This window comes from Liolophura sinensis, chromosome 3, assembly GCF_032854445.1.
Source record: "Liolophura sinensis isolate JHLJ2023 chromosome 3, CUHK_Ljap_v2, whole genome shotgun sequence".
NCBI lineage: Eukaryota > Metazoa > Mollusca > Polyplacophora > Chitonida > Chitonidae > Liolophura > Liolophura sinensis.
The window spans coordinates 22595832-22612915 of NC_088297.1; the positions used below are offsets into that span (position 1 = coordinate 22595832).

Sequence of the window (17084 nt, forward strand, 5' to 3'; positions counted from 1 at the left end):
CAATGCTCTTAGAACTGTGGATAGCAGGCTGTATCAGCCCTGAAAGTCATTCACACAATCTGAGTCTTGGCGTCGTCAAATTTTGAAAGCAATACCATGCCATGTATTATATGGAGAGTCTTGAACAAGACAGTTTCTCTCTCGTAATATGTGTGTGATATGTCCAAGTTATTCATCAAGTCAAAGATACCTGGTGCCAATTCCACACAGCCATTTCTGACTTAAATCAAACTTTAATATATGATTTTGTGGCTTATTTTGGGGGTTATAGAAATAAAAACTTTAAGCACATCTTGATTTTTATCTTAAGACAAACCTGCCAAAATTTCAACTTTCAAGTCTTAAATTTTGATGAAAGTCAAAAGTGGCTTAGTGGAATTGGCTCCTGATACTCTATTTCCTCAAGCCTTTCACATCTTCACACCATGTGAAAGTAAGGATATTTTCAGAGTAATAAAGTACATGTATCCAGATTGATAAAACAACACTTTCTTTAAAGCTCTGAAGTTAGTCAATGAAACCAACATTATTTCAAGAAAATCCAACCGCACAGCTGCATTAGATGAATTCAAAGTTTCCATTTTATATTCGAAAAGCTTGTGGAATTCAGAATGAAACGAAAGCATTTCTGAGTCTGCTTTTTTGCTTCTCATTGCAGTGATGTGGGTGGGTGTAGGTGGTAGACGGGTTTGTGGGTTTGTTGTCAGGTACGTGGGGGATTGGGGGGGGGGGGGCCTAGAAAACAATGGCTCTTAACATCAACAAGATACATGTACATTAGGGTGTTACTGGACAGCTTAAGAACAATCTCAAGGTGTCTGTTTTCAGCCAGAGTCTGAGAGTCTGTCCAAACTACTTCCATTAGCCCATGTAGCCACTGGTCCCAGTTTCACCATCAACATGGCTAGTGGCACCATCCTGAACAGTCACCCAGTATTAATGGTTCAGTGAACTGAGGGCCTACTTATGTCATTTACCAATCGTGATCTGATTTATTGGGTTGTTTGTGGTCTGTGGAGAGGGTTCTCAGTAGCTCAGTGTTCCAATCCCCCACCACCTCTGACCCTCCATCCCCACCCCTCTATATACAGCTCTCTAGACTCACAGGGCAGATCACATTACCAGGATCCTGACAGGTTCCCATCAAGTCTTTCTGGTAATGGAGGAGACTGACAAGGTGAACAAGCTGATTTGTTACCACTAAGATTGACTGATTCCCTAGTCAAGGCTTGGGTATCATTGGAAGCTGTGCAACTGGTAATTTGTGGTCAAATGACTAACAATTTTAGTGGTGCCACAATAATTGACTGTAAACACTTCTGGACTATTAAGGGACTTGATGAAGAGATGATCAGATGCAGACTAAAAGTGGTATTGTGTATTGGAGAAACCATAAACAACAGTTGATTCTTGAAAAAAGAATGGACAAGGTGCGGCAGGAAAGATAAAACAAATTGGACGGCTACATTATCTCAGCATCGGAAGCTTACCACAGGCACTGACAAGTCCTGGAACACGTTTATTTTTTAGGATTTGATGCAATGGTTTGAAAACAGTCAAGTGTTTTTTTTGTGACCATAAACAAAATAGAGTTTCTGTATTCTCTGCCAGCCTTTACCTGCTCTTTTTCTATAATACGTGCCTGCAGGCCGTGGTTTGGTGAGCAGAGTTTCTGGTTGTCCCAGATAGAAGCAGGGATTGTTCACTTTCCACTACTGGCAGTTCAGTGATTGCAGAATCTTGTAGAATTGTGAAAACAGCATTGCAAGTGTTGGAGGCCCCCTGCTCTCCACCGCTGTATATAGATGTGTGGAAGATTTGTTAGGAAGTTATTTGCCACACTGACAGACAATCAGTCTATAATATGCTGAGTTAGAGAGCACAAACGAACTAACAACCAATTACGGTTTATTAGTAACAAACTGGGTGACAAAGCGAGTGCCATGTACCAGCAAACTTTGTTCATGAGGACGACGGTCATGCTCCTCATATAACTGTAAATGCGCACGTTGCCAAACTGTTTTCAGACCAGGGTGTACATTATGTTGAAAAATTGTCTGAATATGATGTAATGGAGCAAATCCTGACCTCAGTTCGTTTGCAGATTTCTTCTTTACTGCTCATTATTCTATAAACATCGTTTAACATGATGTTAGAATTTATAGTTTTGTGCAGGCATCAAAATTATCATTTTAAGGCAATTCACATATCAAGACTTAGATGAAATATCAGCTAACAATTTTGCTTCAAACTGACCAATAAAGATGCAAGACGGTTAACTGTTGCTAAATTATTATGCTGAACAGTTTTAATTTCTCATCTGTCAATCATGCTTGGACCAAGAAATTATATACTACACTGTCATCCTTTCCGCACTATATCATACTAACATGTTTAGTATCAAAGAGGACTTCAGAGAAGAGCAAACAGATCAATTTGACAAGATATATCCTCCTTAAATAAATGTTTCTATTCAATTCAATTCTGCTTCTCGAATCTTCTATGCTGTCTGAACAAAAACTTGTACAGGCCTTAATATCCTATGGAAAAAAAAAACATTTCTCTGCAGACATTCGAAGCTACCTCTCTAAACACAGCCTTTCTCTGATTAACCCAGTCATGCCAGTCCAGATCAAAATTGGGTTTTGGTCGAAGGCTATCAGAGGCACAGATCTGGGCACATTATAGTGATTTGCACATTACAAAGCCATCTCCTGGTTTTGGTGAACAGTACTGATGGGGTAACACATGGTGACTTCTGCTGACCTCTGGAAGAGAGATGATCCCTGATGACACTGGAAAAGGAAAGGACCTCTGGTGACCTCTAGCAGAGATTCTTGACACATAACCCATGTTGGCAGAATGACTTCCTCTGTATATCATGTATAACCACTTCAAATTCCAAATACCTAGCTAAATCACAATTCCTGAACATTCCTGGCAAAACTGATTTTAGTCACACAGCTTGGACAGAAAGGTAAAGTATATCCAACTAGCAAGCCACATAACACAGTTCAACAATGAAGCAGGTAGCAAAACTACCAAAGAGCATGCCAGCAGGGGGCGCATGAATTCAAAACTTCAATTCAATACATAAAGTACTGAAATCAAGAATTTGGTAATCTATGATAATTAATATGCACGCAGAGCATCAGTGACTAAACACCACTCTTGTGTCATTGTGCTATGCATGTAAAACTTCAGCTCAATACATGCTGTACTTTGTGAGATACCGCCCATCAAAACTTTGTTTGAGTTTGATTCTAACACATAACGCATTTAGTCAGGAATTTAGTAATTTACGGTGTGTGCATAGTCAACAATAGAATATCCTCCTTGTGCTATTCTGCTTTACATGTGCGCAAACCCTGAAAACAATATATTTTGTTTAACTTTGCCTTCTCTGTTTTTGGACGAATATGCCAAGCTAAAAACATCAATATTGGCATTAACTTTCTTCACTGGCATCCTGCATAATGAAATAATGCTTGACCTTGAACTTGGGTGAAGCATCACATCTAGTGTATTTGGCATAATATTTCAGTGAAGCAGCAGTTTCAATATTTTAACACTGGGACTTAAATCAGCTACAAGGAGACACATGTGCAAGTGAAACAAACAATAACTCGTTGAAAGCAAGAATTTAAAGTCCAAGAAAACACACAAATCAGTGTGGCTTTTGTCAGATCTGGTTTTCTGACCAATACCGTATCTGCATGTGAAGTTTTAGCTGTAAGAATATGCTACATTTTTTTCAACTTATAGAATAAACAATTCTGGTACAGAGCAAGATGAATTGAGCCTCAACAAATAAACGTGACCAAAACTTTGAACGCAAATAATTGTAATTAACAGGACAAACAGAATTCTTCAAAAAACAGAGCCTTTGAAACATAAAGAAAAAATGGGAGTGTTCCTGGAAATGAAGATCCAGAGATCAATTCATACTGCGGGAGTTACCATGTGAAACATACTCAAGGTTATTTCTTATACTAGAGTCACCACATGGAAACAGCCAAAGTCCAACTGCAAATATTTGCCACACTAGTAAGTGTGGGCTACGGGCAAGAAATGCAAGAAAAGGAAATGATTCCTGAGACGAGGCCAATCATAATTGAGGCGCGAGACTTACATGCGTGGTAACATAGCTGGAGGGGAATTACAAGCGCTGCCGGACAAACTTTAGTGTTTAGAGAACATGTGATGGACTAGGCGAGGCTTCATGATAGAGCGTTTTTAATTTGGTGGCGATTGACCAGCTTCACCCACAGAGCTGGCCAGTTACAATGGACAGCTAATCTTCGGACATCACCAGACCGTTGTAAAAACCGCCAGGGGGCAAATGGGCTGCTTTTCTGTGTGACTGATGTGAAAAACCTTGCCACACTTCTCCTTGCCAAAGGTTAAGACTTTAGTGAATGGCCATGGAAAGCTTGTACATGTTTGCTGCCTCTGTATCTCCGGCAGATTAGAAAAGGACGGTGTGTTAAACCTAACAGCACTGCCAGGAACTCAAAGATAAATGTGGGAAGGAAATGGTGTCCAAATTTTTAAACTCGCACCATATACTTTCAACAATGATCTGCACAAACTGCTTGCCACAATCAAATAATACTTCCATGGTACAAGTATATATGTAACTACCTTAAATGACCTAAAAATTCGACAACAAAAGAGCATTTTTGGAGGCAGATAAATCTTATAAGGTTTTACTTTTGGTGATAAAATTTACATTTCCCCAGCAGGATATCATCCTACCTTCCGAACACTCCTCAAAGCACCTTTCTAAAATCAAACAAAACTCCCACAATCTAAAAAAAAATGAGCAACTTAGTCATGGATAAAAGTTTTAGGTCATTTAGGGTATTCTATGTGGTTAACAAAGTGGATCCTCAAGTTTAGTTCTCCTGAAGTTTCTGATGTGATTCCCTGTAGTATATACAGGTATATGTGCATGTAGCAGTCCAGGATGCTGGATCTTAAACTCAAACAATACGACAAGGAAAAGCAGAATATAAAAAGAAGCCATTATTATGTCAAACACGCATACCACCAACATTTTTACAAACACAATTTACACAATGCCAAATGCGACGCCAGAATGTTGAAACACTAACTCTGATAGATTTCCAGCCACACATCATGAATCACCATATTCCTGATCCAAATCATTCAGTGTTTGCATGAGGTCAAATGAAAACCATGTGTTCAAGGAGAAAGGAAAGGAACAAATAATTAACCTCAAAACAACTGAGAAATTCAATAAATGTATGCAAATACGTTTGCACATATTCACAACGTAAAGGATAGCCCAATTTAGATGCACATTGAAAACATATACTTTAAATCTTCAACCATTTCAACCACTAAAGCAAAGTTTTTTTTCAGAGTAATTTAAGCATACAATTATTATTACCAAAATGATGCTAGAATGATTTGTTTGTGTCAAAAAGGATAAAAAGATCTTCCTAAAACTGAGCAAATTATTTCTCTACACCCCTTAGTTCTCTCAGAATGTTTCAAAATATTGGTGGCAAAGGTGGTTGAAAAGGTTGAAGAATTAGGGTCACTCTCAGTATAGACAGGGTCACTCTCAGTATAGACAGGGTGACTCAGCATAGACAGGGTCACTCTCAGTATAGACAGGGTAACTCAGCATAGACAGGGTCACTCTCAGTATAGACAGGGTGACTCAGCATAGACAGGGTCACTCTCAGTATAGACAGGGTAACTCAGCATAGACAGGGTCACTCTCAGTATAGACAGGGTAACTCAGCATAGACAGGGTCACTCTCAGTATAGACAGGGTGACTCAGCATAGACAGGGTCACTCTCAGTATAGACAGGGTAACTCAGCATAGACAGGGTCACTCTCAGTATAGACAGGGTGACTCAGCATAGACAGGGTCACTCTCAGTATAGACAGGGTGACTCAGCATAGACAGGGTCACTCTCAGTATAGACAGGGTAACTCAGCATAGACAGGGTCACTCTCAGTATAGACAGGGTGACTCAGCATAGACAGGGTCACTCTCAGTATAGACAGGGTGACTCAGCATAGACAGGGTCACTCTCAGTATAGACAGTGTCACATATGAACTTCACAGAACTTACAAATTAACCATATCCGACAAGTGATGAGGTGGAATTGTTTGAGGATTTGGGGCATAGCCTTGTTGTTGACAATTTATACACAAGTATTCCCACACCACCACACAGAGCAGCATTTACATAAAATAACTTTGGAACATATTTTGGAAGAAGGGTAGAAACACAGTTTAACATCCACAGCGATTTTGTTCTGATGCGCTTGGTAGCTCCATAAATCAAGTTTTAATCAGGGATTCTTTATACAGGCCATGTGATACATCATCTTGATCTGGAGATAATTCCTTGAGAATTTACTCATGGCAAATTAAAAAAAAAAATAAGCAGATCAATTGACTAGATCTTGCTTCTGTTTCAAATTTCGGTAAAAGAATGATGATGTTTCTCCATAAGCTAACAATTCAAAGTTACCATTAAAAACTTGAAACAATTTGAAGCCAAGGACAAATGACCAAACTTCGTCTCATGACGGACAAATCCTTGAGTAGCTGAATAATCATAAAACATGAACATAAAACCATTTCAGACACAAATATTTTGATAATTCACTAACACCATGCTCACTTTTATGTTTCTATTCATTCTGAAATCGCAGTGTCCTGAAAAAACAGCCAGTAGCGCATCATGCCGGGAAAAGTCTCTTGATGCCCCTGCAGCCTACTTTTGATGCTGTGAAAATTCACTTCAACAGCATTACTATACAATCATGTTTATTTCACCCACCTACCATTTCCCTTTGGCCCTTATTAAGTCTGTATACATTGTATTGAATTCTAAGTGACATTAGATGATGTCTGCCGACTCTTGCCTTGATAAGCTTAAGTCTGCCATGCATTCAGGCCTGCATGAGAATCACATCTAAATCAAAGGTATTTCATTGGCTGACTGTTAAATTGAGAACAAAACAAATCAGTAAGAATAATGTCTTACAAGAAAGTGGGACAACAGAAAATCAACAAACTACTTCAGCTTATATAAGCACACCCGGGAGAGTAATAAATGTGTCAACCAATAAAGATGTTCCAGGTGAATAATCGCAAGGCCAACATCCAAAACCACGCGTAACACAAACAACCAGAGAACTAAGAAAGTATATAAAGTACAAAAATAGGACAGAATCATGCAAAGAGAAGCAGTCAATCTTTTTTTAATGATGTTGCAAAGACGCAAGGTATGTTCTAGGCGACGGAGTGAAATCAGTATTCAAATCGTGTACCATGCTCGAACATCAAGTGTCTATAATGAAATATGTATCTAGGGAGCTACACGTAATCCTTAAAAGACATGTAATGCACAAAGGCATCATCAGAATTAGCGAAATTACCAAGTCTCAAAGGTATGATTCTTTATTAACCTTCAGACACACTGGCCCTGTTTACTCCAATTTTTTCTTTCAAATTCATGAAAATCTCCCAACCTTTTCCCACACATGTATCAAATTCCTAAACTTCTAAGAATTATAGATTTCTCTAGATTCTAGAGATTTTTACATCACGACAACTGCCTCATTTTACACTTTGCTGAAAACAAATCTGCGCACGGAAAACAAGAAGCAGGCCGAGACAAACACATAAAAAAAACCCCAGAGCTGAATACTTGTTAGCTGGTGAAGAGGATGAGACCTGGCCAGAGCCGAAACTAATAACTCCTATCCACAGACAGGTCCATTTCCTCCCAGCTCATATAGAGGACAGAAAACCCCCTGCAAATTTTCCCCAAGGTGCTCTCCCTTGTCATATTTACAGTGTCTGGGCAAGCCATTATGCGTGATGGAGAGTGTAAATTTGCAACACATCGTCGTCCCACCTGTGTTTGTGCTTAATGCTACTCATTTACAACAATTAACATCGTACGTCAGTCTTCAACGTCAGCTCTTTCTCGCATCCTGCACTGGCAGGAAATGGCTGTCTTTCAGACTGGCTTCGAAGCAGTAAGGCGGAGATTGAAGCTCATGTTTATATGAAGCTATATAAACATTTTTGGATGCCTGATTCATGCAGGGGTAACTGCATGATGTTGAATTGGCAGGGTAAAAAAACCCCAACAAAAACATGAATGCATGTTTGACGCCCATATTCTGTGAAACAGCTAAAATCTGAAAGTACACGTTAAAACTGTAAAAGATTCGTTTACTCGAATGACCTCTATCAAGTCTTTTTAAGTTGGAAATTCAGCCTAATATCACATAGAATTATTGAACCCATAAGTGTGCACAAACTAAAAGGCTGTATTTTCCTCTCTCGATCCTTTTGAGATTTCATTCAAACAGTACATTTTCTCCTTTCCTGTCAAAATGCGGCCACATATCTCACATTTCAACTCTTTAAGAGTTGCATGAACAATCCACCAACAGTACAGAAAATGTCCTAGGAACATCTACCGTGATAGATTAAATATATCCGAATGCAAATAGCAGAAAACAAAATGTCCAACACAGGCTACATGTCCCTACATGCCTCATGGTTGATCAACACATTTATAGCTAGTTTAATACAAACTTCCCTGATGAGAAAATGATACATGAACTAATACTAACGGAAAACAAAGAATTAAAACGAGCAGGAAACCATATTCCAAACCATATATGTTAAACCGTGCCAATGGAGATAAAAGATGCCAAGAATATGATTTAAGTTACAAAATTTAGACAAAAACACAGCACAATATATAGGTGAAGCAAATACTCCGAGGTGTCAACAATGAAATCTGAAAAGACTGGTTTACTCTACTTGCACATCTGTAAAAAAAAAAATTATGCAATAATTCCAGCTAGTAACATGTACAGTGCCATTACTGCTATGTGTACTCGTATGAAAAATGCACAAGAGTTACCATGCGGCCAAAAAATAAGGGCTTACCTTGAGATAGTAGACGAGGAGTTCATTTAGGGAAGGGTCGGCGTTGAGGTTCACCAGGTAATACGTGCCCTGCTCCACCTTAATCCCAGAGGTCTGCACAGAAATCCCCATCTTCTCCAGGGCAGCATGTCTCTCCTGTGGGTATGTGGTGGGAAAAGACAAAAAAAGGACACTGAGAATAAGGTAAATCAACAGATATTACAGTGCCCCCGGGGACACCACGTATGCTTGCTCAACTTCATGCCACAGCCCACTTTAACTGATTGTTTTGTTAATTAAGGTTTATTTTATTGCGATAAAAAATTTAAAAAAATTTACAAAAAAAGCAGCAGCAATGTAATCCTAATGGCATGATGTTGTGAGGTGGCCTTCTTTCCAATACATTCACTTTTTGTTATTGTTTGTCCTGTTTTCGCACTGAAACCTTTTGTTCATCTGTTAGCAAGGCTGTTCAAGGTCAAGATGACCTTCCTCTGGGGTCTCAGCTCATGGATACTTTCATGTATGTCACAATGAAGTAGTGCTAAAATATAAGGCTCAAAAAATTTTGTTTTTTGAACTGAAATCCTTACCTTTATCTTCCCCCCATTAATGCAGTGTACATTTCAGCATATTTCTGAGCACTCAACACAATCTGAAGATTTATACAGAATGTTTTTTTGTTTTGTTTTTATTTCTTATTTGATAAGCATTTAACAATTGTTCACTAAGATAATGGCAGTGAAGTTTACGGTGGGGGGAAACCAGTGCCTCAGACAAGCTATTAAACTCTGGCAACAATACAGTACTGATTGTGCACTGAGTGTAAAGCCATAAAGAGGAACAATCCAGATTACATGTGTTCTGTTTTGGATTCAAATCTTTCACAGTAAGTGCATGTAAATATCATGGAAACATGCAGAACAAAAAAACCATGGGGTTTTCAAGATTTTCAAGAAAAGAGTTCACCTTCGTTCAAAATGAAGTCTTTCAAAACCTTAAAAGTCTTCAGTCTTATTGCTGTTTTTCATGATAGAATGCGTATAGTGACGTCATCTTGGCACACGATGTTCATCTTCAGCGGGCTGTTTGTTTTGTTGCAATGCGTGAAATGTTATAAATTCTTATAAGCTATACATATAGACAACACAGCCGCCAAAGGATGATGAGAATTGATTTAGAGTAAACAGGTTCCAGCGGCATGTGAGCAATTCCACCTTCACATAAGTGTGCACTTCTTGGTGCCTAGGTGTCCTGGCAAAGACAAGAGCCCTTTGAAATTCATGTACTAAACCCACACACATGTACAATAGCATCTTCCCACGGCAAATCTAGAAAAGCACCTCAGCGGGACAAATTGGCAGCAGTGAGCAATGTTTGCATAATGTTACATAATCCTTCAAGACCGACAGAAGTCAATTGGTTCGCTGGTGTTTCCAAAGAAATGGTGAACCCTTGTGGTAAATACAGCCTAGATTAGCATGCCTGTTTTTGTGACCCAGGTCATGGCGGATTTCTGAAGCACTTGTCAGTCACAGCCGAAGCTGTGTTACGTAGGAACGGCCTAACCGATACACAAATCTCCGCTCTCCCATCAATAAATTTACATGTCATACTTCATTTTACTCATTGGTAGTCATCACAGCTCTTCCTCCGAGAGATACACTGTTTACAGACTGCAGCTGTCTTTAAATGCAGCACATCTTACTAAATGTCGACAAAACAAGATATCAGCTATCTTAGCTAGACACACTGTTGTTGATAAAGCCTTTTTTTTGCACACACATGCTATTACCATTTTTTATCAGCAGTGTAGGGATGGATACATGTACATGAAACCATTACTAATCCTGTACAAAAGAATGAAGATCTGGCCAGCTCCAGCTGCCTCCTCTTCTGTAAGTTAGACAGAATAACAGATTGTCGGCTAAAGCTTCTTATGCTTTGACAATAAGTGAGTGAGTGCTTGGGGTTTACGTCGTACTCAACAATTTTTCAGTCATATGACGACGAAGGAATCATTAGGGTGCATGTACGTGTAATGTGCCTCCTTGTTGCAGGACGGATTTCCACTGCTCTTTTATTTAGTGCTGCTTCACTGAGACGACTTACCGAAGGCAAGTAAGCCGCCCCACCCGAGCCATTATACTAATACGGGTCAACCAGTCGTTGCACTATCCCCTTCATGCTGAACGCCAAGCGAGGAAGTTACAACTTCCTCTTTTAAAGTCTTAGGTGTGACTCGATCAAGGATTAATCCTGGATCTACCGGTCCCGAAGCGGACGCTCTACCAACAGTGCAATCCGGGCCGGTCTCTTATGCTTTGACAAAATGCTTATAAAATTAAACATTTTTTACAGTAGAACTCACTACTGCTGTCACAATGCATGCCATGGACTCTTTAGTAGTTTGCGCAATCATTTCTTGTCCTGAGTATGAGAATTTGGTCAAACTAATATTTTCATTAGGCCAAAAAAACATGATGACTATTTCAAAATCTTACGCAGTGAAATGTGTTTAATTTTTTATAACTGGTGAATATATACTTGTTTATTTATTTATCTGATTGTATTTTTAACGTCAAAATCAAACATCTTTCACTTACGCAATGAGGGACAGTTCTGGGGGTAGAAGAAAACCAGAGGACAGGTAAATAAAAAATAGATGTGTTTTATAGATGTGAAACTCACATGATGTATTTTCTCCGTCTCCTGGAGTTTCTCTTCCAGGTTTTGGACATTTCCTTCATTAGTTTCTCAGACTCCTGCAGTCGATCTTTCAGGTCCGCCGACTTCAAACTCTAACAACATTAAAATAGACATAAAAATACAGGAACTGATGTCAGACAAAATTATGCTTTTCAACAAATAAAACAGGCTTCAGAAATAGAAACTGGTAACAGACAACTTCATGCTAAAAAAAAGTTAAAACAGACTTCAAAATACAGCACCCATTATCAGATGACTTCATATTTTAAAAGAATTAAAACAAACAGAAATGCAGGTGATGGCAGGGACTGGTACCAGAAGACTTTGCAATAACTGTGTATAGAGTACAAAGTCAGCTGGTATACGAATGCCAGGAATACAAAGACAGGTGTGAGATGACTTAATACTGGATGTAGACAAATTGAAACAGACTTCATATAATAATTTACGGACAGTGGTGTGACATGCCTCCTACACAAATTGAAACACACCTCAGAAATACAAAACTGGAGTCAGATGACTTCAAGTTTGAACAAAAAACTGTCCTTATGCTTATGAATTATATATGACTTCCACAAACACAGATATCTGGGACCAAAAACCGTCCCTCAGGCTTATGAATTAGATGTGACTTCCACAAACACAGATATCTGGGACCAAAGACTATCCCCAGGGCTTATGAATTAGATGTGACTTCCACAAACACAGATATCTGGGACCAAAAACCGTCCTCAGGCATATGAATTAGATGTGACCTCCATAAAAACTGATATCTGGGACCAAAAACCGTCATCCTTATGAATTAGATGTGACTTCAACAAACACAGATATCTGGGACCAAAAACAGTCCTCAGGCTTATGAATTAGATGTGACCTTCCACAAACACAGATACCTGGGACCAAAAACCATCCTCAGGCTTATGAATTAGATGTGACTTCCACAAACACAGATATCTGGGACCAAAAACTGTCCTCAGGCTTATGAATTAGATGTGACTTCCATAAACACAGATATCTGGGACCAAAAACCGTCCTCAGGCTTATGAATTAGATGTGACTTCCACAAACACAGATATCTGGGACCAAAAACCGTCCTCAGGCTTATGAATTAGATGTGACCTCCATAAAAACTGATATCTGGGACCAAAAACCGTCATCCTTATGAATTAGATGTGACTTCAACAAACACAGATATCTGGGACCAAAAACGTCCTCAGGCTTATGAATTAGATGTGACCCCAACAAACACAGATACCTGGGACCAAAAAACGTCCTCAGGCTTATGAATTAGATGTGACTTCCACAAACACAGATATCTGGGACCAAAAACCGTCCCTCAGGCTTATGAATTAGATGTGACTTCCATAAACACAGATATCTGGGACCAAAAACCGTCCTCAGGCTTATGAATTAGATGTGACTTCCACAAACACAGATATCTAGGAACAAAAACCGTCCAGCTTATGAATTAGATGTGACTTCCACAAACACAGATATCTGGACCAAAAACTGTCCTCATCACTTATGAATTAGATGCGACCTCCACAAAAACTGATATCTGGGACCAAAAACCGTCCTCAGGCTTATGAATTAGATGTGACTTCCACAAACACAGATATCTAGGAACAAAAACCGTCCAGCTTATGAATTAGATGTGACCTCCACAAAAACTGATATCTGGGACCAAAAACAGTCCTCAGGCTTATGAATTAGATGTGACTTCCACAAACACAGATATCTTGGACCAAAAAGCATCCTCATGTTAATGAATTAAATGTAACTTCCACAAACACAGATATCTGGGACCAAAAACCGTCCTCAGGTTTATGAATTAGATGTGACCTCCACAAACACAGATATCTGGGACCAAAAACCGTCCTCAGGTTTATGAATTAGATGTGACCCCAACAAACACAGATATCTGGGACTAAAAACTGTCCTCATCACTTATGAATTAGATATAACTTCCACAAACACAGATATCTGGGACCAAAAACCGTCCTCAGGCTTATGAATTAGATGTGACTTCCACAAACACAGATATATGGTACCAATTCCACACAGCTCATTTTTGACTTAAGTCAAAATTTGAAATATAAATTTACAGCCTATTTTTTAGTTCCAGAAAATGAAAGTTCAACCACTTCACATCTGCTATCTTACGATACATGAAACAAAATTTCACCTTCTAGTACTGAAAATTAAGCAATGTTACAAGAATATAAAATTTTGATTTCATTCAGAATGGTGTTTCGGAATCAGCCCCTGCATCAGGTAAAACCACAGAGAAAAGAACGTCTTTATCCGAATGACACATAAAAAAAATGCCCACAAGACATACGCAGTGTAATATGAAGAAAAACAAAAAGACAACTGATCACTATTATAACATTAGTATATGGTATGTGTCTGCCAGATGGCCTTGGCTGTTGGACACGTTGGCAAAAGCCAGTCGGCTTGTTACAAAAAAATGTATACGTTTTTCAAAAGCAATTGTGTATGATGAGAGCAAGGAGATCCAAGAGAAATTCTATTTCCTCTGTGTTGTGAGCGGGCCAGGACTTGGCTGGCAGCACAATTCGTCTTCTTGTCAGTTGCTGACTCTACCATGCTCTCGGATTATCCAGCAGACAAAAATTGGCCTCATCGGATCTGCAGGAAGTGACGGGCCGACGTTCTGGGATATACACTGGACCTTTATTGCATGGATTCTGTACCATAGCTGTGCTCATTTGACCTGTCTCCTGGCAGTCAGTGCCAGACTTCTTTGGGGAGGTGAGGGGGGGGGGGGGGGTGGATAATATTCCACAGAAGACAGAAAAGACATAACTACCTTAACTGGGTTCTTCGCGGGAAGAAATATCACAAAAGAGCATGATAAGTTATTTTGTTAGTATGGTTTCAATATTTGTGTGTGTGCATTGGGGGACTGGGGGGGGGAGGAGGTTCTTTCAACAGAAAAGGGTGTTTCAAAACAGTTGAGCATAATGCTGGATATTTGGCACAAACTATTGGTATATATCATCTCTGCTTAATAATGTTCTAAAAAAGACATGATGCATTTCTGATACATTCATTTGAATGTATATTTGTTCTTTATATCTGCACACATTTAACCTTAATTAGGATTATTAATGAATATGTTGGTATAACTGTGTTCTCAACTGTCACCATACCAAAAAGGGTTTCCTTTCAGATGATACATCATTACAGCAACACCTGCCTTGCTGGAACACCACTGATAATATACCTGGATACCTGTGTTTAGCCTAATCTCCTTCACTTAGCTGCCATCAAGCAAATAAAACAGTAGTGAGATTGACAATTATGTCTTTACTGTATTAAGTTATCCAACAGCATTAACAACTGAACCAGCAAATAAAATAAATCTTATAAGCTCTTAAATAATTCTTTATTTAATTCTTGTTTAAAGTCATATATTCAAGAAATTTTTCAATTATACTAATTTAATAGTTGTTTACTGTCGAACGCAAGAACTGTTTAGTGATACTATGGCAGTTTCTGAGGAGGGAACAAGAGAGCCTGTAGCACAGGTCTACCCAGTGCTGGTAACTCAGTGTCTGAATCCAAAAATAACGCAGACAGGGAAAATAGGAGAAAATTGGAAACAAAACAGCCCAATTTCAGATTCCGGCTAAATCTACAGCCTTCAGTGACCCCTGACCTTTCTTATGAGCTTTCCTATATGTGATATCATAATGGTGGACAGTGACACTGTTATACCTCACATTTGCAAGTTTGGTCTTATTACGGTCGCCAGTATTATAGATATTTATTGTGATGACCAGTGGAACATGTAATCGGAAAGAATACTCAGTTATAGCATATGACAAACATAGGTAGAGCGCCATCTGAGGATTTAGGGAGGATAACTCTGTGACTGTCTTTGTCTAATTACTCAGTGATATATAACCCTCCCTTAGACAACAACCAGACAATCCTGGAAATAGGACATTCACAAGACATCAAAATTACACTAACCTGCGCCTCGCTGAGTTGATGGCGGAGGCGTCCACTTCTTCTCTGAGCTCCCGGATAATTCTCGCGTTCGGGTCCTCGTTGATGACAGCATGGTTGACAATGCGCTTGGCGCGGTCTGCATACCGCAGCGTGGACAGGGTTTCCTCGTAATTGTCTGCGGCAGGGCTGATTGTAGCAACCATCACAGTCTTGCTGTTTCCTCCAAGATTGTCCTAGAATAGAGAAAAGTTTTTCGCACTGCCTATAGTAAAGTTTCCATTCGGCTTACATAACGAGGAAAAAAGTAAAGCTTGATGAAGATGAAATTTTACTCAAATGTTCTGACATCATATGTACTGAATTTCAAGTACTCTGACATATTTACAACCTTAAGGCTGGTTCTATGACAGACACAGTATTTCCAGGAGCAACGACGTTTGAAATGAATAACCACAATCAACAAGTATGTCACTACTTAAGTTGGTGCATTCTGGGAAAACCCTTGATAAAACCAACAAAACAACAAAAGATCAGGCGAAAAAATAGAGACAGCGGTTAATCAAGCTAGTGAACTTTAAATAGCCTGCCAACATTACTTATTCATTTTACTGACATGTTTAAGGCTGTACTCCAAATTTTTTCACTCCCATAACATCATTCAGATAACCAGACAGAGGAAAACGGCACGCAGGGATTAAACAACTGCCTTCTGGCAAATACCTAACTAAGCTAAGCCAGAGAACGTGGGCAAAAACTTAATACTTGCCAATCAAATCAACTTTACAAAGAATGTTTATTTATTTATTTATTTGAATATTTCACTTATACAACATGGATTATGGTGGCAGGAAACTGTGCAGTCTCCACAGGAATCCCAATACCATCTACAGGTTGCTAACAGACCTTCCCACTTACGGCTGGAGAGGAAGCCAGCAGGAGTTGGACATAAAGAGCAACCGCACTGGTGACAGGCTCCTGTGTCATTGTGCCGTGCTGGCACCCTAACCCCCTTGGCTACGTCTGGCCCCATACTGCTCACACTACTGTCTTTCAAAAACTATCAGACTCGTACCCGTACAATTTAACTCTGAACACTGAAAAGTCATTGTGATCATCTTTACAAATTTATTGAGCTACATCAGCTATCTTGAGCCATAACTACCTGGATAAGTGAGAGCTGGGATTGACGATGTAGCCTTGTTAATTAAGCGCTTCAGTCGCGCCCAAATGTTTTGCAAAAGTTTATAATGAATTTTGCCTGTAAATATTAGAAGAACATGTTTACGCTGCCTGACTGGTGACTTTTGGCACGGTACCGACGAATCATCCCCATGTGACGTAGATATTATGACGCACACCATGATGGAGGAAAACAAGCAGTTGTCATCAAGAATCATAAGCATCAGACTGTAGAAACAGTATAATCCAACTCATTTTTTTACCAAGGTC

General features: G+C 39.2%; 1 protein-coding gene across 1 annotated transcript in view; it reads right to left on the bottom strand.

Moving 5' to 3' along the window:
* Positions 1–17084, bottom strand: part of LOC135463638 (kinesin-like protein KIF13B) — a 188394-nt gene that overhangs the window by 54571 nt on the left and 116739 nt on the right. Inside the window, 5 exon segments of the mRNA XM_064741000.1 lie at positions 8967–9101; positions 11637–11671; positions 11674–11746; positions 15657–15688; positions 15691–15868. Coding sequence (XP_064597070.1) covers positions 8967–9101; positions 11637–11671; positions 11674–11746; positions 15657–15688; positions 15691–15868 — 453 coding nt within the window.